The sequence below is a fragment of the Zosterops lateralis genome (assembly GCF_965231275.1).
Source record: "Zosterops lateralis genome assembly, chromosome: 6".
NCBI classification, from domain to species: domain Eukaryota; kingdom Metazoa; phylum Chordata; class Aves; order Passeriformes; family Zosteropidae; genus Zosterops; species Zosterops lateralis.
Genome location: NC_139761.1, coordinates 45,400,464 through 45,424,436, shown reverse-complemented (window position 1 = coordinate 45,424,436; position 23,973 = coordinate 45,400,464). Strand labels below are relative to the sequence as shown.

The following is a 23,973-nucleotide window of genomic DNA, read 5'->3' as shown; positions in this document are numbered from 1 at the left end:
ATATTTTATGAAACACTTGGCTGTTTTTAATTTTAAAAACAGCAGCTCAATAAACAAAGCAATGGAAGATTCCCTGTGGATGGCACTATGATAGGTGCACAGCAGCCCACTCTGCTGAGTGATAACATTGTACCCAATGCATCAAGTCTCTCCTCCTCTCCACATCCATGCTGGAAGGCCCGTACACTGGGAGGCCTCAGGCTCTGCACACCACCAGGGACTTTTTCAGAAATAGCTGTCTTCCCCCAGAATACACTGCATAGCAGAGGCAGCTTTGAAAATGGTTTAAGACATCCAGCTTTCACCTAGCACCTTAATCTGGACACAACAGGCTGGCATGCCCAAGCTGAAGAAGTTGCTTTCATCAGAAAAAATACATTTTCTTCCCTATTTGCCCAGTTCTGGAAGAAGATTACAGAGACAGTCTGACATGAAACACAAAATGCAAGCATCCCACTTCATTACTACTGCAGACTTGCTTTAAGTTTATCTGCTTCCTTAAGCAGCCACTACGGGCCACTGTCAAGAGATAAGGTACTCAGCAAGATGGATCTCTGCTCCTACCTATAGCAATCACTTGCTATTCCCACTCCCATGAAGGCTTGCAAGGTGCAAGACTGGCCAGAAGACAAATGGAAGAAAAACTCCAAGCACCAAGCCCTGAATACAGACACAAGCATCCCCCAAAGGACAGCCTTCAGCAGAGCCTGCTCTTTAATCCTGTGCTCCAATTACATCCATCACCACTTATGAGAACCTCAGAGATGAGACTTAAAAATAAGTTAGAACATCTCCCCCCCTATTCCTTTCCACTGGAGTTCAGAAACTCATACATGCCATGGTGAAGTACTGCAAGAGGGACGGCCTCCTACAGTGTCTTTAGAGAGAAACCCTCAAGGGTTTCTCTCTGTGCACCCAGAGAAAAGGGTTCCCAGCCAAAGGCAGGAAGCATATCAGGGACAAGAACATCCACGAGCTCAGGGGGAATACACAGTCCTCTCACCATGGAAGAACACCACCTTGGGGCTTTTCCCTTCAAGCATTAATAATTGACAAGTCCTGCCCTCACCTCAACTACACGGTCCATTCTTCACTCTGGGGAAAAAAAAATTCTGCAGAAATGAAAAGCACTATCCCAAGAAAGGGGATTATTTTGTCATCTGAGGACACTTACATGGAAGAGTAGAGCTGATGGGCAGTCTTGTGATCTTTCTGATTAAAATGCTGCCTCAGGATATTACTCTCCCCCTCCAACATGAAACAGTCAATTAGGCTGTGATATATTCATGTAATAAAGTCTTTTTCTTGTAAAATATGTCAATCCAAGACTGGCAATACTTTTGCCTTGAAGTCACCTTACTAAGAAGAAACATGACAGATAAATCCAGTCTTAAACTAGTTAAATACTGGCATCTGAGGAAGCAGAAAAGCAGGGAATAGACAGATCTATTTTTCAATCCCATCAGAGTGCTAAAAAAAAAAAAAAAAAAAAAAAAAAAAAAAAAAGAAAAGGAGGGGGCAGGAGGGCTTCATTTCCATAAAGAGCCACCTTACCCTTTCATTGCTAATTTTATATACACGTGCATACATACACACACACAAGTACACTCACCTTTCACCTACAGCAACCTCTACAGGCACAAGAGCATACCAAACTGAACAGCACAAAAACCTGTTCATGGCCTCAGGCACAACGGTGTCAGATGACCATCCTGATGACTCTCAGACCACTCTCTTACACCACATTAAAAAAAAAAAAAAAAAAAAAAAAAAAAAAAAAAAAAAAAAGTCATTATTGAAACAAGAACTGTCTTTGTGCATCCACTCCTAGCCAGAACACCATTCCTGCTCTCACTTGTAGGCACAGCCATGTCCTGCCTCCAAGGGCCCAGTGGAACAGCTCTTCAACACAAGAGGCAACGATGGCTCCATAAATCTTAGAAAGTAACACAATTCCACCACTGCTCACCATCTCCCTGTTTGTTGGCAGGAGCAATCTCTAAACATGCCACAGAGATCTTCAAAGACATCTTTATGAGTACCTGGATGCCAAGAGTCTCAGGCACAGAGCACCATCCCAGCATCCTAACTCCTGTCCAGTGAAGCACAACAAAATCTCTGCCCCATAAAAATAACATAAATAACACCACCTCTGCCCCCTTCTCAAGTAATAGGCAGCAATCTTCATACCTAACACTAGAACCTCTTAAATCATTTTATGGGAAAACATTTGCATTTTTGGATGCATCCACAGGACTTCCTCATATACTCTATTTAGCAGAGACATCTGTTACTCAATATATATATATTTCATCTAAATCCCACCCTCTGAATCCTTTCCATCAGTTGTCACTAATGAAGCTTTGTGTGCAAAACCAAGTGCATTCTGCCCCCATTAGGAAGCCAATTACAGCAGGAAAAACAAGCAATTAACAAGGTGCAAAATAAACATCTTGCCACCTGCCTTTTAATAGCAACCCCACTTCAAACAAGTCACAGTCTCAGCATAGCTTACAGAATTGGCAACTGATATTATATATGTATTTATGCAGCAGCTGTTCTTCATTGCAACAAATATTACAGGATTACCAGATAAGGTCAGCATATTTAAAAAAACATATAGCAAGTATTAAAACCTGCTTTGAGGCCCTGAATGCTGCTTTTAATGAAATCAGCAGCATCAGGCTTGTGTGGTATTATAGTAGAGCTGCAGTCACATCCCCAGCTTAGAGAGATTTCTCCTCATTTCTCCATGCTTAGCAGCTTCAGTATTTGTTTTGCTAAACCCAGAGGCCTGAGCAGCTCTTAAACAGTTAGTTGTGGGGCAACTAACAACACAGAGCTCTACACAGCAGACAAGTCTGTCCTGTTTCCACCAGCCCTGCCTCTCCTTGGCCTTCTCCACCTCCCAGCCATCACATCTCTACACTCAACTGCACTGTGGGGCTGAGGGAAGAAAGTCACTCCCTAAAAATATACAAAACAAACAAACAAACAAAAAAATCAAGGGGAAATCAAATCTATATTCCATCTCACTCTTTGGTCCTTAAGCCTTCACGCTTTAGAGGGGAAAGGACTTCCAAAGATGTCCTAGCTAGCTCCAGAGGGAGCCACTTTCCTTCACCTTCTGTGGAACAGGATGAATGACACACTTCAGAGTAGTTAACCAGGACTAGAGTAAGCCCAAGAGTATGTCTGCAGGATTCAGCAAACTTGGAGTGGAAAATGTGCCTGAAAAAATAACAGCCAAGCTTCATCTTGCATGTTTGTTCGCTTGTCTTTCTAGCTTTCCCTCTTGCTCTGACTCTCTACTGCTATGTAAATTATTTATATACATTAAACTTTCCATGTCACATTTCAGTTCCTGACTAATGTCCCATTTAACCACTCATTTCACAATTCATGTGAGTCTCTTCCTCTTTTCCTCTCTGGCCTCGTTGGAAAAACACACTGAATATGATACTTTTGCCATTCTGCACAGGATTCTGAGTGCTAGTTGGGAGAGGAGAGAAAATTGTTAAAATTCTTTCTTTAAATGACCACAGGGAGCAGCAGGGAAGAGAGCTTTTAACTCCAAGGAGGGCAAACAGAGCTACCCACAGCTTTATAGAAGTCTGCATCATGATCAATAGTACTAAAACAATCCTTCACTGAAAAGCTCTTCTAAAAAGTCCTGTGTTTAAATAACAATTCACTACCCTTGAATACAACTGGCAAGTCAGATCTTAAAAGACCCACGTCTTCAGTTCTGGGCATTATCTACACGTGCACACAATAAGCAAATCAGAAGGAGGGGAAAAAACTACAGGAGGTGAAAAGCAGTGAAAGGTCAAAATTTCCCAGAGTCGTGAGAGTGCACACCTAAACCTGACCTACTGCAGCCAACAAAGTAAAAATACCTTTTAGCCACCAGTTTCTCATGCTACCAGTGCAAGTGCAGAGTTCTCACAAGTCTTTCCTCCAGCCCTAATTACAGAGACAAGGTCAGAAATGACACAATCTGCCAGCACGAGCTGCAGGAGGTCATACGGCCACTCCAGCTACAGAAATATTTTAGGAGTAGTTCAATCAGTCAGGTCACTTAAGTGGCTTCATTTCTGTTTGTTTTTTAAACAAGCAGCAATATTTCCCCTTGCATTTTGTGGATGGGTCTGCTCCTTAATCACCAGCCTAGGATTTCAGTACACATCACTAACAATGCCGTGGAGCAGTGATGCCTAGCTGCGTTTTATAGATCTAAATCCAACAAAAAAAAAATGCCAAGAAGGAGCCTCATCCCAACAGTGACAGTGGGTCAGAAGACTGTCAGCTTTCAGAAGTGGTTCAGATCACAGGAAGAAGGCGGGTGCATTATCTGCACTGCCTCACAACAAATCCACACGTGACGGAAGCTGCTCCAGCTGCACATCAAGGAGGCAGCCCACAGTTCTCAAGCTTTCTTCAACTCCATTAATTCTAGGGCAGTCTCTTCTGCTTAATGCTGATGAGGGCTCCAATGGGTTTTCTGACCAGCAGGCTGCCTGAAGGCCCAAAGAATCAGCAGTTTGAGGACGGCTGCTTATTGAAGGTGGCAAGAGACCAGAAATGTGGTTAAGAACCGACTGTGAGAGAGTTGCACTTCTAGTTCTAGGAACTGAGACTTCAATTCCTGCAATTCTTCTTCAAAGGATTCTTAAAGAAGACCCAATTCCTGAATTCATTCCACCCTCTTCAAAAGGATGGTTGAAGAGATCAGATTTCACTAAACACTAACAGCTGAGTGTCATCAGCACCTAACTCACCTAAACAGGAGTGGAAAGCTGATAATGCCCAAATGGCTCAAGCTGCAAGTCCTCCTAATCAGCGTGAGCTACAGCCCATAAAACACTGACTAATTCCCAAATAGTCACATGTGTGCACATTCCCCCACAGCTCTTCTAAACAGATTTCTGCAGTTTGGCAAATGGCCAGATTAAGCAGAGGATATATGAAGTTAAGCAGAAAATGTTTTCAGTATATAGCAGCCTCTCCAGGTCATAGTTCATAAAAATCTTCACAATTTCTAGGATCAAAGCAGCTATCAGCCATGAAAGACCTATTAGTTCATTAGGTCCATCACCCAGCCAAAGCAGGTTACCCAGAAAAGACATTACAAAAGTTAAAGTAATGGTGTGCAAACAAGCTGAGAACATTTTTCTTGGAAAAAAAAAGACGCTAAGCAAAGTCAGATATGTGAACTAGGTCCAAAAGTTAAAGTTCAGTTTTGTTTTTAAGAAATAAGCGAGCACATTTCTACAAGGCAGCTATAAAATGCTAACCTATATCTAATCATGTGGCTTAGCCATGAAGCCCAGCTCCAGCCCCTCTTTCTCACTCTCAATTGCACATTTCCATCTCCAAACACAAATGCCTTTTACCACACAGTTCAGTAAGAAAATTACTTTGGAGCCCTGGTGCTGAAAATGCATCAAAGCACAATCTTCAAATTCTCAACTCCCCACCCCCTCCAGCCCCCCAAAAAAGAAAGAAATCAAAGGATAAAAAGGAGAGGCACAGTTTGGCTCCCAGTGGCCTACAATAACAATAATGATCATAATCTAGAGATCGCAGGAGGTTCATCTACCCTCCATGCCAAGTCAATTTGCTCCATTCACAACTGCACGTAATTATTCCTGGGTCTGCAAAAATTACTGTCTTTTCACTAGCAATAGAATTGTAAAAACGCTTTCAACCTCAAGCCCTTATTTATTAAAACAAAACTATTTGCTCTTTTACGGTTCATGTCAGGTCTGGCATTTCTGTGCAGAGGGTCAATAACCCAGTCGTTCAAAAAATAGTCACAAAAGACGTATTAACATAAGCTGTGCATTAAGACACAATTATTTATATGCCTGACATTAACAGCTCTGCGCTGTGCGCTGTATCAATTCGCAGGAAAATAACAACACTTTGGAAGAATTCCTGCTCTCCCAAGGACAATTAGCATAACGCTAACGCTGGAACCAGAGAGCAATAAGGGCTGACAGAGCAATGCTTCATCCCAGCGCCTCCACAGCAGCGGTGCCTGTCCCCAAAGTTTGTACCCACCGCAGCACGCTTCCCTCTGCTGAGCACACACAGCCCGTGCCCGATGCTTCCCCAAGCCTGAGATTAATGGGTAAAGCAGTTTCAAGAGGCGTTATCCTCTGGCAGCAGAGCTCCGGGCTGTGCCCGTGGTGCCCGCAGCCAGCCAGCACTGCCCCCGAGCCCAAAGGCTGCCCCGGGTGCGGGCACGGCCGAAGGCTCCGCTGGGTGCGGGCAGGCGGCGGTCGGGGCAGCGCACACCGCGGGGAGCCCGGCCCGCACGGGTCACGGCGGGGCGGAGCGGCACCGCCACTTAACGGGACGGCCCCGGAGTTTGGGAACTCTCGGCAAACCCGCGGCCACCGCAGCTCGGCCGGGGCTGGAGGGCGAGTGCCAGCGGAGAGCCATCGCCGGTCCGGGCTGCGCGGAGCCGCCGAACAGCCCCGCAGCGCCGGGAGCGGGCGCGCCGCCGCCTCCCGCCCGGGGAGCCCCGAGCCGCGGGCACAGCCCCGGCCCCACAGCGATGTGCGCTGACAGGGGCGCGACACGGCGACAGCGGCGGCTCCCCGCGCCCCCCGTTCCCTGCCCGGGGGAGCGAAGGACACCCCGCAGCCCTGTCCTGCCCGCGGAGCGCGGGGCTCGCCCCGCAGCCCTGCCCTGCCCGCCGGGGTGCCCACCCTTCCTTCACACCCCTCACCCCTCCGCCGGACCGGGCGGGCGGCTGCCGCGCCGCATCCACCAGTTGCGCTTCCCGCGGCTGCGGTACCTCAGCCAGGACGGGATGAGAAGTCCGCCCGCTGCCGAAGCCCTCTCGCAATGCAACAAGTGCCCGCCCGGGCGCGGCGGGAGGAGGAGGCGGCGCGGGGGCGGTGGCGGTGCCGCCTCAGCGCTCGGGGCGCCCCGGCTGCCACTCACCGCGCCCGCCGCCAGCCCGCCCCCCCTGCGCGCGTGCGGGCGCGCTCTCTTGGGCCGCGGGGGACGCCGTACCGTGGGCCGCTACCATCGATATCACAGGGGGGGAGTAGCGCCGCTCAACCCGCTCTCTCGCCGTGTAGGGCCGACCGGCGGCGGCGCGGTTTCCCCCGGCCGGGCGCGGTGGTGGCGGCCGGCGGCCATCGGCAGCGGAGGAGGCGCGCGGTGGGAGCCGCGGAGGTGCCGGGCGGGATCGGGAGCGGGTCCGGGGCGCCAAGGGCGGGATCGGGGCCGCTCCACGGAGCCCTCGGGACCGGGTACCGCACCCCAGCCCGGTGCGGGGCAGCGCAGCCCTGGGCGCGCCGTGTCGGAGCGCGGTGCCCGCTCCTTGGCCCGGGTTTGACGCGCGGTTTGTGTCGTTGCAGGCACAGCGCGGAGATGATCATCCCGGTCCGGTGCTTCACCTGCGGCAAAATAGTGGGGAACAAGTGGGAAGCCTACCTCGGCCTTCTGCAGGCGGAGTACACGGAAGGGTGGGTTTATTTCTGTGTTGTTTGGCCGTAGGGGAGGTACGCAGTGCCCGGGATCCCAGAGCTGCTGGGGCTGGAGGGGAGCGCTGGAGATCAGCTCGTCCAGCCTCCCCCCAGGGCAGGGCCAGGGGCACCACTGCAGCCTCGTGGCCTCAGGAAAGCGGCTGAGGGAGGCTAAAAACCACAGGTGCCTTCTGAGATCATTTAACCAAAGGTTAGAAACTGTAATAGGCAACAAGGTACTTGTTTCCCCGCTGAATCTTTCAGGGCAGCAGTATGGGAGTTGTCAAGTCATTGCCCTTGCCCCCCAAATGTTCCCAAATATGTAACTGTACACATTTGCTTGTTTCTTCCTCTTCCATATCCCAACTTTGACACCAATATGATCAGTTTTTTAAAGAGAGAAAAGGAAAAAAAGTTACAGATGTAAGAAGTGTTTAGCGGTTTGGGGGTTTTTAAAGCATTTTAACCCTGGCTTGCTAACCTTATTTTTAAGTACTGGTTTGCTGGAGAAAGGAGAAGTTTTAACTGCTTTAGACACCCCACTGATAGTCCTAACAACTCTGTGTTAAGGAGTCTGTGCATCCTTTGCATAGCCACAGTTTCTGCTAATAGGAGAGAGTTTCTGTTCAAGGAGAATCTAACTGTGGTGACACCACCTCAGAAGCTTTGAGAAGAAAACTTGAGAAATACTTATATTTTCATCAAGTTTAAGTATGAAATAAAAACATGGATGTCTGCAACTCAGAGGAGTGAAAAAGAAATTAGAAATTTAAGTGATGTTGGAGTAGGAAGTAGATGTTAAGTAGAAAGAAAATAATTTGATTTGCATTCAAGTGGTTGGGGATGCTAATAGTTTTTACAGGTAAGTGTATTTCTTTCATAGATGGAGTTAAAAGCATTACAATACCATGGGTTGTTAATTACTTTTCACTCATACTACAGTTTAGCAGGACTTTTTTGATAATGCTTCTGACTTATAGCTAGGCATTACGTTTTTAATATTTTTCTCATGTTCATTATTCCTCTGCTTTTATATAGGAGTTTTATGTTGTCATTGACAAATAGTCACTTGAAAACAATTGTTGTGGTCACTGCCTTGATTCTAGGGTGCCTGTTCAAACTAATGCAATTATGATGTTGTAAGAAGTAGAGATACCAAACAGCTAAAATCTTACAGTGCAGTACTGGAATCACTGTTAATGGTGGCTTAATAAATGGATGGACAAAATGGAAAAACTTGTCTCAAGAATCAGTCATTTAAAAAGACACACACCTTTCTGTTTGTCCCTTAAAAGTGCTCTTTTGCCACAAGTCCTTGGAAGCTGGAGGAAAAGGCAAATGCAATTAATGTTGTCTTAAAGTATATAGTATGACTTTGTAAATTGTGATTAATATTAGTATTTTGCATCTCTGATAACTGCATGTGAGAGTTCAGAACTCTCTAGCTAGCTCTTAAAAATTACCTATCAACAGACATCAGATTCTTTTGTTCTCAAGTGTTTCAGAAAATCGAATTATTTATACATTCTTTAAAATGCCCCACAGTGTTCTTATACTTCTCTAAAACAAGTTTTGCAGGTGCTGTCCTAGAGTGAGCAGCCCTGCTCAACAGTTGCAAGGACCAAGTGACATCAGAGAAGCTGTGGGAGTTGGCTCCTGAAGTTAGACTCTACTGCTTGAAGCCAAATGACCTTTTTTTACCATGGTCCAGCTTAGGCAGAGGCTTTGTTTCTGTCATTTGTATTTTAGAAAAGTATCCATTGGCTTATTCCTACAGGAGAATTACAAGTTCCAGGAAATTGAGTTTGTTTTGAGTAAGTGCATTATATCAGTCTAAAGACCATGATCAGTCATGTCTCATGAATGTCACATTCTGAAGGAGTATCAGACTGGCTTTATGGTTCATATGTTGGAGCTAAAGATCTTGCTGGTATCATGATCTTTAAGAGGTCTGATAGCCACAGCCATGGAAGACACAAACACAGTGGTTTAGGCTAGGATGACTCAACATCCTCCACCCAAACATAAGAATCTGGAGCAGTCACTCCAAAGGAATTCAGAGGAGAAACTGTAAAACACTGATTTCTGACCAGTCTGCACATACTTGTATATATGTGGGGGGCAGGTTGTATAACTGAGTGCCTTCTCTAATGGGAGCTGGGAAGGATTGTAGCCGTCCTCAGAATTAGCATCCCTGTGTGGGGGAGGTTGCGTTCCCAGTTATTTTAGTCTCTGTATATCTCACCTTTTTAGCGTGGCTCGGATCTTAAATTTATCTTGTGAAATAGGCAAGAATCCTCCTCAGTTTACAGAAACATGTTAAAACAGTGCCCCCTGAAAGCTGTGGCAGCTGGGGACCCTTCTCAGCAGCAGATCCTGTGCTCTGGCTGGCTGGAGAATGGGCAAACACTGTCAACAGCACTAAGTGGAAAGGGGCATTAACAGCACATGCTGCATTTCTGTCTGTCTTTGAACTGCAAACAAATTTTCCTATATGACTGAGCTCAAAGTAATCAGTGTGTTGCTTAGGAAACGCATACAAGTGGTTCTGACTCACTTCATCCGTTATGTTTTTTAATTGTTGTTCGTTAATAGAGATGCCCTGGATGCCCTTGGCTTGAAGAGATACTGCTGCCGCAGAATGCTCCTCGCCCATGTGGATCTGATTGAGAAGCTTTTGAATTATGCACCCCTGGAGAAATGAGATGGAAAAAGCAGTGTGCTGCAAGCCATGTGGAACGTATCTCTAATTTAAACTTGAAACTGGACTTCAGGCAGTAAAGGAGGAAAGCCAACGGTAGTGCAACCATCAAGAGATGTTTATCTCCTGGATAAAATACTGCCCCAAGCCACTATTTCAGGGAAACAAAGGAATGATGAAGTCCAGTTTACCAAGATTTAGAGATTAAAGTTTGGATGCTTCTTCTTAAATCTGTGCTTGGAGTTGTGAACTTCTAGATGCTTCTACCAGTAAAACCAAATGTTTGTTCATGTAGAAAAAAACTTATATTTCATTAAAATGTTGAAATAAAGGAGGTTTTTCCCTTGTAACCTTCCTACAGCTTCTGGATAAAGTAAAGTGTATGCTTGGATCTTGCTGGTTACCTTAAGGTCAGAGGTACTGCTGAGTACCCAGTTCAGTGTCCTGCATAGGCAGGCAGGGGTTAGAAACACAGGACTGAACTGTGGTTGTAGTGACATGGAAGTGGGTAAGTTTGTGAGGTACTGCTCCAGAAAGCCGCTGGAGCCCGCAGAGAACACTTCCCAGCACAGTTAAAGTCAACTGGTTTCTCTGCCCCAATCCTTACCAAACACTGGGGCTGCTCTATCACAGAAACAGCAATTCAGATGGTGCAGTGCCTTCAGTGAAGCAAAACATGTCTGAGTGTCTCCACGGAGAGCACTGGATGTGAGAACTGAGGCGTGCTGGTGTGAACAGGATCAAAGTGCTGCTGCTGCCAAGCACCTGCACCCCTGTGGCTGGTACAGACGCTTTCCACCTCTCCTCATTTCAGCGCCTTCACGTTGTGCTGCGCGTGTGCTGCGGCGCTGCCTGGCCCAACGGAGAGGGGCTGAAATGGAGAGAGGGAGCTGGAGCTGCAGGGCTGGGGAAGGTCATCTGCACCCAGACAGGCACTGAAGCTGTCCCAGGGTCTCACCTTCCCCATGCACAAATGGCCTGTAAGTTAGATCACATTTTCACTCTGTTCTGTGACATGCAGGAAATGCATCGTTGCGCATTGTTGTGTGTGTGCACAGGCAGACGCACCCATCTTACCTGAAATTGAAGGAGACCCATTCCTACACCTGTGCGGGTTTGGGATTCTGTGCAAATGCAGCATTAGTTCATCATTACAGCAGCCCAGTAGAGAATGGGCTGGAAGAGATGATAGTTCCTTAGGATGCAGTCTATTGCTCCTTGGTGCAGTTAAATTTTTGGCACTCATGTATCAGCTGCAGGGTAAGAAGTACCTCTGTGTATTCTTTTCTGTAGTACGATATATCTGGTTTGAAAAACCCTGGGTTTACAGAAATAGTAATTAATGTGCTTACTGGGTCAAACTTGTACTGACAAAGCTTAAAAACTAGATTGTCTCACAAAACAAGAGGCAGGACTGCTGCTTGCCTTTGGCTATCACCCAACCAATCTTTACACTTGAACTTGCTTTTCAATTTACTATGAGGCAGTAAGTAGATGTTTCCCATATTCAGCAATTCTTCACTGAAGACATCTTAAAACCTATGCTTTACCCTAATGCAAAGAGAATTAAGCAATTAATTCTAGCATTTGTTTCATAGTTGGTTGGGTAGCTTATGTTCTGCATGCCTGCTGTATTAGCAAGCTGAACACACTTTATAAAAACAAACCAAAAAAAGCCCTTCACTTCTCTCTCAGGCTATTTTGTAAAAGGGACACTGAACCAGAGAGTGACCTTTCCCAAGTGAACTCGTGTAGGACATGTTTCCCTGTCACAGTGGGGTGACAGCCCTGGTGGCAGCCTGTTCACAGATCCACCGGTGGGCCCCGCGCTCGCTCCGTGAGCCGCGCTGGGAGCGCAGCAGCCCAGACGGGAACGTCTGGCAGAGGCAGCCGTGCAGGAATGCCGTGCAGAAAGCTGGCCTGCATCCCTGCCAAGGAACTGGATTAGATGAGCTGACAGGACTTGGTTTCTATCTGCAAAAGCAAATTTCTAATCTCGTTTTCTGCTTCAGAAAAACATGTTTCTTTTCAAAGCGGGTGCCAAGTTGTCTGATATGAAAAGTTATGGCTCCTAAATACTTCGTAATGAAAATGCAGTCTGCAAAAACATAGCAGGCCTCGTTCAAAAAATGTGAAGGAAAAGGAAAAAAACCCACCTTCGTTGCTCTCATTACTATTCTCAAAACCAGCGTGCAGTGGAAGCCAATGGCAGTCTGGTATCACTCCCTCAAACAGATGTTACCCAAGGAGCTGCAGGAACACCTGAGCAGCAAGACTAAGTCACAGGAGGCACTGATATTAGCTCATGCTGCCCTTGACACCCTGTTTGCATCACAGCTTTTCCTCAGGAGTTTGCAAATGCAGCATTAACCAAAAAAAAAAAAAAAAAGCCATTTCTATAATGTGGTAAAGCAAACAGTTTATTGTGATCGTGTGAAAAGTTATCTCTAGAGTTTTGTCTTTGGAAGGGTTAGGAGCAGAAGCAGAGCCTAAATCCTGTTGCAGAAAGAGTCTGAAATTTTCAATGGATTTCTATAAATCCCATCTTTCACCCCTGCTCATTGGTAACTAGAAAGTAATTCCCTTTTTGCTGTCACTTCCCCTCTGTTACCTTCTGCAGCAGTTAATAACATAAGAGTATTGGATTTGCTTTCTAACCTGCCAGATGTCTTTGGGAAGAACTATTAAGTATGCTCACAACAACCACACTTTTTCAAGACAATGTAAAAGATGTGCATAAACAGAAGAAATAAAAAGCCTCAGTTTTCCCTCAACCAGAAAAAGAAGTCCTTAACAAGATCAACAGATAGGCAACAGTGGAAAGAGAAGAAGATAAATGGTACTGAATATGCAGTCCTTAATTACATGAAGAATTCTGTCGGTTGGAAGGTTTTTGAAAAATACAAAAATCCCACCACTCCTCTGCAGTGACTTATTCACTTTACACTTTTATACACTTAGTCACTTTACAAAGCATTTTGGAAATTTTTCAAGTCTGCCTTGAAAAGCTGTTGCAGGCCTCCCCCTAACCTAGGTTGTGTTTTAACCCCAGGCAGCAACCAAGCCCCACACAACCATTCCCTCATTTCCCACCAGTGGGAATGGTTCTCTCTGGGGAGAGAATCAGAAGGGGAAAAGCTGGAAACTCGTGGGTGGAGATAAAGGCAGTTTAATAGGGAAACCAAAAGCAGTGCACATAAGCAAAGCAAAGCAAGGAATTAATTCACTGCTTCCCATGGGCAGGGAGGTGCTCAGTCATCTCCAGGAGAGCAGGGCCACATCAGGTGTAACAGTTTCTTGGGAAGACAAATAGCATCACTCCAAATGTTTCCCCCTTCTCCCCCCTCACTTTACATACTGATATAACTTGGTCTGGAATATCCCTTTGGTCACTTGGGGTCACCTGTCCTGGCTGTGTCACCTCCCAGCCTCCCATGCACCCCCAGCCTCCTCCCCAGCATGGCAGCATGGAAAGCAGAAAAGGCCTTGGCTCTGCGTGAGCCCTACTCAGCAATAACAAAACCATCTCTGTATTACCAACCCTGTGTTCAGCACAAATCGTACACAGCCCCATACCAGCCACTGTGAAGAGAATTAGCTCTAGCCTAGCCAAAGCCAGCACACCTGGCAATCAGAAGTGTGACAGAAGAGCCTCTGTCACCCAAGCCACAGCCTCCCTTCACACATCACAATCACACCAAAATAACAAAGTAGTGCCTGTGACACACGGTGGGAGCTGAGGTCATGAAAGCACAGAGGAACCTCCTTATGGAGCTCAGTGTCCTGCTTCAATCTGGAGCATCAGCACCAAGCTGCGTGTGCTTGCAAAGTTTTATGTCCATGAAATGGCAATTTTAAACAAAAAACCCCACCCTCTTTAACATAATCCTGAGTCCATCTGCAGGAAGAAGGTGAAATGCTTTTGTGCCAATCTGTAATGAGCCTCAGGTTTTATATCTCATAAGGAATTTTGCTCTGAAAAACCACCTCTTGTGAGGGTTTCACCCCAGGGTGATTTACTGAGAGATGTATGCTGGGCTTTTGTTCTTCCCATGACTTTTCCCTAAATGCAGTCTGGAATTAGATACCAAAGTCTGACTTCTTGTATATGCTTCTTGTCTATATGAAGAAATATGAAAACTTTCAAAATCCTGATTAAAACCATAACACAAATGCCCATAGCAGTGTATTTCCATCAAGATGTCTAACTAGCCCTGTGGCTAAAAAGCTACATTTCACTGATGATAATCTGTGTGAGAATCCAGAACAGGAGCTCTTTCCCTGCAAATGGCCCTGCAAGAAAAATCAATCCTTGCCTGACAAAAAAAAAAAAAAAAAAAAAAAAAAAAAAAAAAAAAAAAAAAAAAACAAAAACCACCACACACCACCCACACAGAACCAATAGCCTATTTTCCTCTAAAATCAGTGTAACTCCAAATAGTTTCTAACTTCAGTATGGATCCTGAAAGAAAATAGCATTCTGCTTTGACCTCTTTTTGGAGCAGACACGTGTACATCCAGTTGAGCTCAATTAGCCAGCAAGATTTTCTTATTACTGAAACTTCTCAATTGAAACATCTCCAAGATAATGTTGCTTCCACCTAGCTCTGACTGCCCAGAATATGAACATAGATTTGCTTTCCTCTTCAGTGCATTTGCACCATGATTTACATCGTAGCTTTGCTTTCAGCCCCAATTTTTATTCACTTCCTCCAACCCGTGAGAAAGCATTTTTAATTGCGCAGTAGGGACAGCACAATAAAGATGTTTGAAAACCCAGGACAGCGAGCACATGGCCAAGCCTTTGGCTCTGCCATGCTGGATGGTTTGATGTGTCACCCACTGAAGTCGGTGGGAGTCTTTTCATTAACTTCAGTGTGACTTAAAACGACCCGGTAGCCTGTGGTGCCCTACACCACTCGGGTGTCCAGGATTAATTCATTTTTGTTAAGTTCTGCTAGGAAAAGCTGTTTGAGGTGCCCAAGCCTTAGGCACTCAAAGAACTTTCAGATCTTGCTGCAGACTTCAACCATGTGCACCTCTAGTGTACATAAGGCCATAGAATAAAATTAAAGGTAAGAAGTTACCTTCAGTGCAGTGACTTCTGCCACTCAGGGGCAGCTGCAAGGCTTTTCTTTGGGCTGGTGCTTGGAAGCAGTGCATTATTTACATGGGAGTAGGTCTTGTTTAAACCCTCATTGCTTTCTTCTTCACACTTCCTCCCAGAAATATATAGGGAATGTAGAGCCAAGTCATACAGAAAATGTTAGGGTTTACACCCCTAATCTAATTTCTCCTTCTCCACATCTTCCAGATTCTGTCAGTCATCCTTTGTGGTGAGCTACCCCTTGTCTTGTGCTGTAGGTCACAGGCAGCTGGGGTGAAGCCACAGAGATCCCAAGCACCACACGAGTTTCCCCACAATTACTTTCAGGTTATATCTGCTCCTGTGTTCAACACTGAATCTTGGAACAGCCAAGCCAGAAAATTCATGCAGGAAAGCCCTTCATTTATCCCTCCCAAATACAATGCAAGCATTTTAATAAAATGGGTTCATTAGTTCCTGTTCTTTAGGAGATGAACAACTAATGATCAAAGAAAGGCAGGGAACAGCTGACAAAAAGCTAAAAGCCCACAGACTTCAAGGAGCTCAAGAATCCTGGCAGTTATCTAACAAAGCAAGTGAAAAAGGCTGTGGTCAAGCCTTTCTGTAGGCACCAGTGATTTTGAATTAGCACACTGCCCATCCCACAGGCTTGATTTAGAGCTAGGAAGAATAAATACCGAATACCCTCTCTTTGGAAATCAGATCTCCTTCTTTTAAAAGCAAGTCTACATGAGAACTCCAAGAAATTAAGTATTTCTAGAAAAACTTTAAATAAACCAGTGCCAGGAGTAGGACAGCTGTGCTCAGCACCCACTTTTAGATACTGACCTTTCGTAAGCTGCTGCTTTCCATATTTTCTAGTGGTTCACCCCAGCTGTATCTACAAGCTTTGAATTTCTTCAGAGATTACCTAAATGTCACTTTCCTTGCCAACATCTCTCCAGAGACCCATTCCAAGTGCACGAAGCTCAATGGGAATTTTTCCTGAAGTACTTTGGGTCCATCCTATTCCACTGTCTCTTTGCATTCTCCAGGCTGGTCCACAGCAGCAGCAGAGACTCCCTTTGCCCATCTCTACATAACATCATTGCTCGTGTCTTTCAAAGACAGAAAAAGGCTTTGGCTCCTGGTGTGTGTTTTGGGACAGGCCTTGACAAGAACATAATAGGCTAGTTAATGTGAGCCTTGGGCAACCAGTGCAATGCCTCAGTTTCCCTTTCTGAACCTCTGGGACGGCACATCCCACTCTTCAGAAAGCATCAGAGAGGAGCAACAAGGAGTAGTCTAACCTCACCCAACCCTTGGCATCTTGCATCCTTCTTATCAGCAACCCCTATCACATATCCTCAAATCCAAAGGAATATTTTTAACTAGATTTTAAAAATCACTTTTTGACACTAAGCAGAGCCCAGTGTGGGAAAAGCTGCTGCCTTGAGCTTTTGCAGCAATTTAGAGATCAGCAGCATCACTGTACCCAGCAATGCAGAAGGTTTATAAGAACACAGCTAAAGCCCAATTATCCCCAGCTATTTACTGAAAGCTGCCTTAAAGTGCCTCCCCCCTTATTTTTTTTCCTTTTTAATGAAGTCTTCCTTCCAGCAGTGTGTGTGAAAGTGTGCTCCTTCCCAGGCAGTGATAGGAGGGAGAAGGGAGAAACATCTACTTTATGGAACAAGGGGGTAATCAGAGCAGTGGCACCTACTCAGGGCTAAAGGCTGCCCTGATGAAATGGGGGGTGCTCCTCCCAACCCTGGGCAGCCCCTACTGCTGTGCTCTGCCCAGCCCCTCACCAACACCATAATGGGTACAGCCAAGCCCTCAAGCCTTCCATTTCCAAAGAGAGTGGGAATTCAGAACTTTTATAGTAGAGTTTATAAATTTATAGGCAGCAATGCAATAGCTAACGCTTGGACTGGAGGTATAACAAGAGGTTTTGCTGAAACTCCCCCAAAAAATTTAAAAACAAAAATCAGAGTGCTGCTCTAGGCTGTAGGCCTTTCCTTGTAATGAGATGTGCAGCTGAAGCAATTACTAACTTTATTTTTTTTAAAAAAGCAATAGTAGTTTGACTAGGAGGTCTTCCTCCAGGAATGAGCTAGTAAATGAAAGCATTAAGTTAATAAGGGCTTGAGTGCTTCAGATCATTACAGAGATGGCCTACAGCTCCACACTTCACCAACTTGATTTTTTTTTAATATTATTGTCAAAACAGTTTAAAGAAAAGCCCCTTTGAATTCACTCAGCATTAAATGCAGCCTAGACGAATGGCTGCTTTCCTCCATTAAGCAACATTTTTAAGAGCAAAAAACTAATAATTAAATTCCACTGACAAAAAATTGCTTCTAATAAATAAAGAGAAACAGATGCCATTGGACTTGGCAACTTTCATATCAGTGACCTGAGCTGCTATTGAACCAAGGAACCTGGTGCTGCAGGAGCTAGGAGCAGCACCATGGAGAAACTCCCATTTCAGCTACAGCCAGAGACATCTTGGGATATCATTCCTGGTGTCTGAGCAACAGCCAGGGCAGCTGGTGGTTCCTGCCAGCCTGGCACCCCCATGGTTAAACTCCTTTTATCCTGCCTTCATCTCAAACCACTCATGGGCAAACTTGTCTTGGGACAGGTGCAGGACTGGGATCTGTGTTGTCCAGAACAAAGCTGGAGCCTGCACCCAGGATCAAGGTGGCCACAAATTGCCTGACTGAAGGACCTTCATGATGCCTGGGGCCAAACTGGCCCAGACCCACCACAGTTTACCCTCACCCCCTGCCCCAGCCAGGGCAGCACACCCAGGAGGCCAACCAACTCCTACTGCTTCCACATCTCAACCAGGGTATATCTCCACAAAAGAAGGAAATTCCCCAGGAGATACCTGGACAGCAGAGTTCTTCCCTCTATTGGAGACTTCTTACAAATTATCATCTTTTTTCCGTCCCATCCCATCTCCTCAGGCACATTCCTAACTCAAACTATCTGAAACTAATTCTGAACTCTGAATGTGATCAACTAAACATAACCAGAGAGAGCTTCAGGCCTTCACTTCCTTCTATACATCACTCCCAGGGGGTTCACAGAATCAATTAGATTCGAAGACCTGTGAGGAGGATGAAGCCCAACCTGTGGCTGAACACCCCATGTCAACAAGATCACGGATGCCACATCCAGTCTTCCCTTAAACACCTCTAGGGACAGTGACTCCACCACCTCCCTGGGCAGCCCAATCCAATGCTTAATCACCTTCTGTGAAGAAATTCCTCCCTATGTCCAACCCGAATCCCCCCTGGCACAGCTTAAGACTGTGTCCTCTTGTCCTGTCACTGGTTGTCTGGGAGCAGAGACCAACTCCCCGTGGCAACATCCTCCTTTCAGGAAGCTGTGGATAGTGTTAAGATCACCCCTGAGCCTCCTTTTCCTCCAGGCAAAACAATCCCAGCTCCCTCAGCCAAGTTCCAGAAGCAGGGAAGTCTTATTGCATATGAGGTTACTGCAATATCACAAACTTAAGCTGGTTATTTCTTTCTTCTTTATTTTAAAAGCTACAATATTCAGGTAGCTCAAGGAAAAATAACCTTTGGATTTTGTCTGCTCATAAATCCATCACAACAGCTTGGGGGAAAACAGTAAATAAGATATTGGAAGAAGAGCACAAGAGGCCAAAAGAAGAGCATCTGCCTCTGGATGTGCTATTTGCAACCAAAGTCAGGTAGCAGGCTGTGATATTAGTGTGTGGTATTGATTTGTTCTTAATCCAGAGAAATGCCCCTGTAATGAACTCTGCTGTGCCCTTAATGATTTCATATTGAAGGATGTTAGGTGCCTTGCTCATAACAGAGTAACAGCAATTCCAAAAATAGCAATTCTCATAATAAAATGTTATTGAGAATCCTGAATTTCAATATAAAAGGGACTCTGCTGTACTCAAGGGCTTACAAGATACAAATGCATACTTTAAAAAGTTGTATTAAAGTCATGTTGGTACCTGAGTTACAGAGACACCGTGAGATGCTGCTCCAGGGAGCAGCTGAGCCCAGGTCCCCAGGAAACTTTTAGGCAGATGTAGTACAGGCTGGATTTAATCCCACCAGATGACTGAGGCTGGATGTCTAGAAAGAGCTGAGATGCTTTTGCAAGCTGCCTGTGAGGGAAGGAGAGTGTGGCTGTGGTGCTCCTCAGCAGCCATCAGGGACAGCATGGGAACAGGGTGCTGGGCCAGGTGCCACGTGCCTGGTCCTGCCTCTGCTGCTCATCCCCAGCCTTTGGCCCCTTCCTTGGTCACCACCAAGCTGCCACTGCATCTGCTGCAAGGAGGCTTGTGGGAGAGGGCAGCCACCACCAGCTCCCCAGCGGCAAGAAGCACTCCCACCAAGGTTGGGCTACCACAAAGAACTCAAGAGCTGGGAGCACCAGGTCTAAGGTTGACCTCACTTGGAGGTGATTGCCCAGCCTCAGTTCTATCAGTGCTGCAAAGAGCAGCCCCAAATTAAGCCCTCCGGGCTTCCCAGCCTCTATCAGCACAGAGCTTGTCCTGCAGGCTGGCCCAGGGGCAGGACCTCAGTGGCTGGGCAGGATGGTGATCTCCTACCACATGGTTGGTGCCAGAGCCCCTCTCCTGGACTAGAGGAGCAGAAGGGAAGACCCAGCCCTGCAAAGAGATGTTGGGGAGCAGCTTCAAGCCTTCAAGTAACCCTCAGGCACCAACCAAGCTTATGAAGAGCCACCAGGGGCATCTCCTGCCACCTCTAGCAGGACTGGGGGCAGGATTAATTAGCTGGAGGAAACAATGGGTGAATGTTTGCCTCCTACAAGCCCCAAAAACAAGCTCAGAGCTTGGTTTTTAGGTTATCCAGGATGTAGACTACCAAAAAAAAAAAAAAAAAAAAAAAAAAAGCCATTAGCTTCATTATGCCTTATTAAAACAATAATTGCCTTAATTACAGCCCATTGCTCCTGACCCCTGCCCAGAAGGTGATGTCAGCCAGGCTGCCCCTACCTGCAGAGTCTATGTGTGGGGCAGGTGGGAGCATCTGAAGGGGCTGTGGCTTGCTGCCTCCTCCAAGACCCATTCCTGGGGAAAAGTGGTATTAAAAACTGGACCAGAATGGTGAACTTGTTCCCCTGAACTAGCTCTAAGCAGGTGAAGCAGGAACTGCCTCCCTCTCCCCAAATCCCAAACTCCATCTCTGCTCCAGCCCAGTTCCTGTTAAAGGTTAACCCACAGGCTGGCAGCACTGGTCCTCCCCAGGGAGACAAGCAACATCCTTGGACCCTGTCTCTGAGAAAGACTCTGCATCCTAAAGCAGTGAAAAAAGACTAGTAGTGCATGGAGAGCAGAAGCTATTTGCATCCACTTTCCAGAAAATTCTGCCTGCAAGAGCAGAATTGAGTTTACTCAAAGCTCCGGGCTATGTGAAACCAGAAAAAATTGAGTGATTCTAAACCAGAATGGTTTTAGAAGAGGAGTGCCACCAGAGTTCAGCAGTTTTGTGGGGTCATAACTCCTTTGGAGCAGTATTTTTATTGTTACTTACATTGCAGGCAGAGCTGAAGAGGTGCAGCTGTGATTTGGGCTCTGTGGAGCTTGGCACAGCTTGAACAGGCACTAAAAGGAAGTTTTCAATCTAAGAGGACAAGGAAAAGGAAACACTGCTAGGAATTAATTTGTCCATCATGTGGAGCAGGCCCTGGTGGGGGGCTCAAAGGTGAGAAGGAGCCCAGCTCTCACTCAGGAGGTGCAGGATGGACTTTCCTGCACTGCCATCTGCTCCCCCACTCCCATCCAGCATTAATCAGCAACAGTAAAATCAGAGTAGCTGCTCATTTCACCAAAGGGGTCATAAGCTCTGCCAAAAAAACCTGGTACAAGAGGTATCCTCAAACCTCCAGGCAGACTGGGGACACAACTCCTGTATTCCAGTCAGAACCAAAACCACATCCCCGCCAACCCATTGCTCTGCTTGTGAAATGCTGCCTCTTCTCGCCCACGTTTGTTTAAATTCAGTTCACTCCTGAAGGCAGAGTTGGTTTTTTGGTGTAAAGGGGGCCAATATCTCACATTTGTTCGAACTGTGATTTTAATAGCCTGATCCCGTGACATTACCTGTGGTAAGTGACCTGTAAAATACATGTGAAAATCTATTTAATACACATGCGACCTTCTTCACTGTTCCATGATTTAGGGCTCTGCTCCCTGTTTTGGGGTTCAGGATTTTTCAATCTGGAACCAGAGACAAGCCTGAAATGTTTCTTTTGAGTAATCCTGCCACAACTGCCAGCTAGAGCCTAAACAACTGAATCATTCATGAGCCCCATCCGCAGAGCACGAGGCATTCAGCAGAGGAAAGAGCACGTCAGCCTTTAACTGGCTGCTATTAAAAACCTGGAAAAGAGCGGTGGGAGAGGGAGGAAGGAGGAAAAGGAAATAAATTATAATGTTGATCATGTTTGTGGAACGATGATGGAAGACGGATGGAAAACACGAAGACGAAATGTGAATTAGCCTGGGATATCTTAGACAGTTGGGCACATTTAAATGGGACAAGATTTAATTTAGGTGAATATAAAATAGGTCCTGATGATGCTCAGTATATAACAGAGGAATAACACGCAAGAGAAAAACCACAAAAGCTGGGTGTGGAGGAACATGGCTTCAGATCTCATTTTGTAGTGACATTAGCTGTTATTTCAGTCTGGAGGGAACTGAGCTGACATCGTCCAGGAGTGAAGACAGCAGCTGAGGTCCAAAACCCGAGCCTGGTGCCTCACATTTCAGGTCATCATTGCTTAATTCTGCATCCCAAATTGGGCAGCAAGCAATCAAAGCATGTAAAACAACATGGAAAGCAATTAGTCATTAAATGCTGCTTGTGAGGGTAAAAAGATGATTAAACAGGAAGCTCTCCCAGGAACTGGGCAGGAGGGAGAGGGGAGCCATGACTCTGGAGGAATCAAGCACATTTTTTGGTGTCCTACTTCTGGGATAAAGGGGTTCCAGCCTTTCTGAGCAAAAGAAGAAAACCAAACCCCACCTGTAAGGGTTTCTGTGGGCAGTGGAAACCCTCCAGTGTGGCAGACCCACAGATGTACAAACCATGCACACAAGGTCAAAGCTATAGAGCATCACCCCACACCTCTGCAGCCCAGTGTCAGTGCCCGCTTTGGTTGTCTCTGACCCCAGGGGTGCAAGGGGCTCAGTGTGACCCTCACGCTCCCCCCACGGCTGCCAGGGACACATGTGACACCAAAGTCACATCTGGGACTGCAGGGGGCAGGGTTGGCTGTTGCTGTCCCAATGTAGGGAGAGAGCACAGCAGGATCTGGCCCGGCCAGGGCACGGGGCTCTCCCTGCACTCTGTGTGGGCAGAAAGTGCTCTTCTCTCGTCAACACCACAGTTCACTACACAGAAAAATGAAGCCTGGAAATGCCTTCTGCTCAGCAGCTCATTTTTGCCGAGAGGCGCCGTAATCAGAAGAGAGAAAGCTGCTGACCGTGATGGGCTGGGCCGGTGCAGCCTCCTCTCAGTGAATGCCGGCAGCGGGAAGGCAGGAGGAGCCTCCTTTGCTCCTTTGGAGTGTTAAGAGGGCTTCAGAACCCCAGAACGGTGCACTTGGAATAATGCTGGAATGAGTCACTGAATGCATTTGGGGGGCATTCCTTGCTGCTCAAGTGATTACAGCTCTTTTGAGAGCATTACGCTCCCTCCCCGCAAGGAATTTGTCATCTTTGAAGGCACCACATGAATCTGCTCCCCGTTGCCTCTGTGGCCAGCTGGGAAAGGAGAGAGCATTCCCCTTTGCCATTTCCCAAGCAGGCTGTATTTGTCCTGTCTCACCAGGGAGGAGAGTATCACTGCCTGAACCTCGACTTTCTCTTCACTGCTGCAGCCGTGCCCAGCCCCAGCCCATCAGGAAAACAAGGACATTACAATCACCCCTGAAAGGAGGCTTCACAAATGGCAAAAAAAAGGGGGCATCAAGGCCTCCCTAAGGGGTAAATCCCCCTAGTTAAATGGCAGGAGAAGAAAGGACATGTCAGTGAACTGGTTCGGGGTTAGAAGCAGCCTTGCAGGGGAGCATAAAATACTCCTCTCGTTTGAAACAGCAGGAACAGAGCGACTGCCCAAAGCTGGACCCTTGCAGAAACTGCTTAGCACTACAGCTGTTTCCCCTTTTATTCCTGAGCAAATTGTGCTGACCACCGGGCCACCCCAGGAGCTGAGCTAACTGCTGCAAAGGGCAATTAGCACAGCTGGAATCTCCAGGTCCAAAGCAAGACATCTCCTGTCTCGAGAGAGCGGGAAGCACCCAAGAGACCTGAGGCTGTAAGACGGCAGTTGCACCTTGGTCAGGAACACTGCAGAAGCCCTTTCAGAGAGAAAGAGAAATAGCTTTAAAGCAATAGCTTTATGCTCCAGGCGTCACAGACACCACCCCACGACAGTATTGCAGAAAGGGTGCTAATTGCCCCCTGGGGTGGGAAAGGGTGGCTGTGGCCACACTGCAGCCCCTAGGACACGGAGGGGAACAGGACAGCCCTTCGCTCTCGGTTTGTGCTCCACCTTCAACTCACTTCTCCTGGAAATGGGGCTTGGGAGGAGGTCTTATGAATGTACACAGTCACATTCCTGTCTTACCCAATGCATCCCAGGAATGCATAGCAGTCCCGCAGCGGGCACTGG

At 46.6% G+C, this 23,973-nt stretch overlaps 2 protein-coding genes across 6 annotated transcripts in view; one reads left to right on the top strand and one right to left on the bottom strand.

The window, feature by feature from the left end:
- The window catches only part of TSPAN4 (tetraspanin 4), a gene marked incomplete at its 5' end in the record, with an annotated part of 410,665 nt that extends 403,744 nt beyond the window's left edge, over positions 1–6,921 (bottom strand). Inside the window, one exon of one of the 3 annotated variants that reach the window (XM_083864515.1) lies at positions 6,809–6,921. Of the gene's footprint in view, positions 1–6,066; positions 6,105–6,732; positions 6,766–6,808 lie in introns of those variants that run through there. The other 2 variants (XM_083864516.1, XM_083864517.1) reach the window with 2 other exon arrangements.
- A 216-nt stretch (positions 6,922–7,137) lies between these two features.
- POLR2L (RNA polymerase II, I and III subunit L) lies at positions 7,138–10,538 on the top strand. Of its 3 annotated transcripts, none has more exons than XM_083864012.1 (3): positions 7,138–7,179; positions 7,380–7,487; positions 10,083–10,538. In XM_083864012.1, exons 2-3 carry the CDS (start codon positions 7,393–7,395, stop codon positions 10,189–10,191), a joined length of 204 nt encoding a protein of 67 aa, XP_083720138.1. In that variant the 5' UTR covers positions 7,138–7,179; positions 7,380–7,392; the 3' UTR covers positions 10,192–10,538. The 3 variants fall into 3 exon arrangements, with proteins under 3 accessions (XP_083720138.1, XP_083720137.1, XP_083720139.1); XM_083864011.1 differs by having other exon boundaries at positions 7,138–7,194; XM_083864013.1 differs by lacking the exon at positions 7,138–7,179 and adding an exon at positions 7,186–7,289.
- Positions 10,539–23,973: the final 13,435 nt, after the last annotated feature.

What these genes read in the sequence shown, in the direction of transcription:
- POLR2L (XM_083864012.1), top strand. Translation starts at nt 7,393, where the DNA reads ATGATCATCCCGGTCCGGTGCTTCACCTGCGGCAAAATAGTGGGGAAC. An exon ending in CAGGCGGAGTACACGGAAGG is followed by an intron (nt 7,488 to 10,082) that starts GTGGGTTTATTT and finishes GTTCGTTAATAG; the next exon opens with AGATGCCCTGGATGCCCTTG.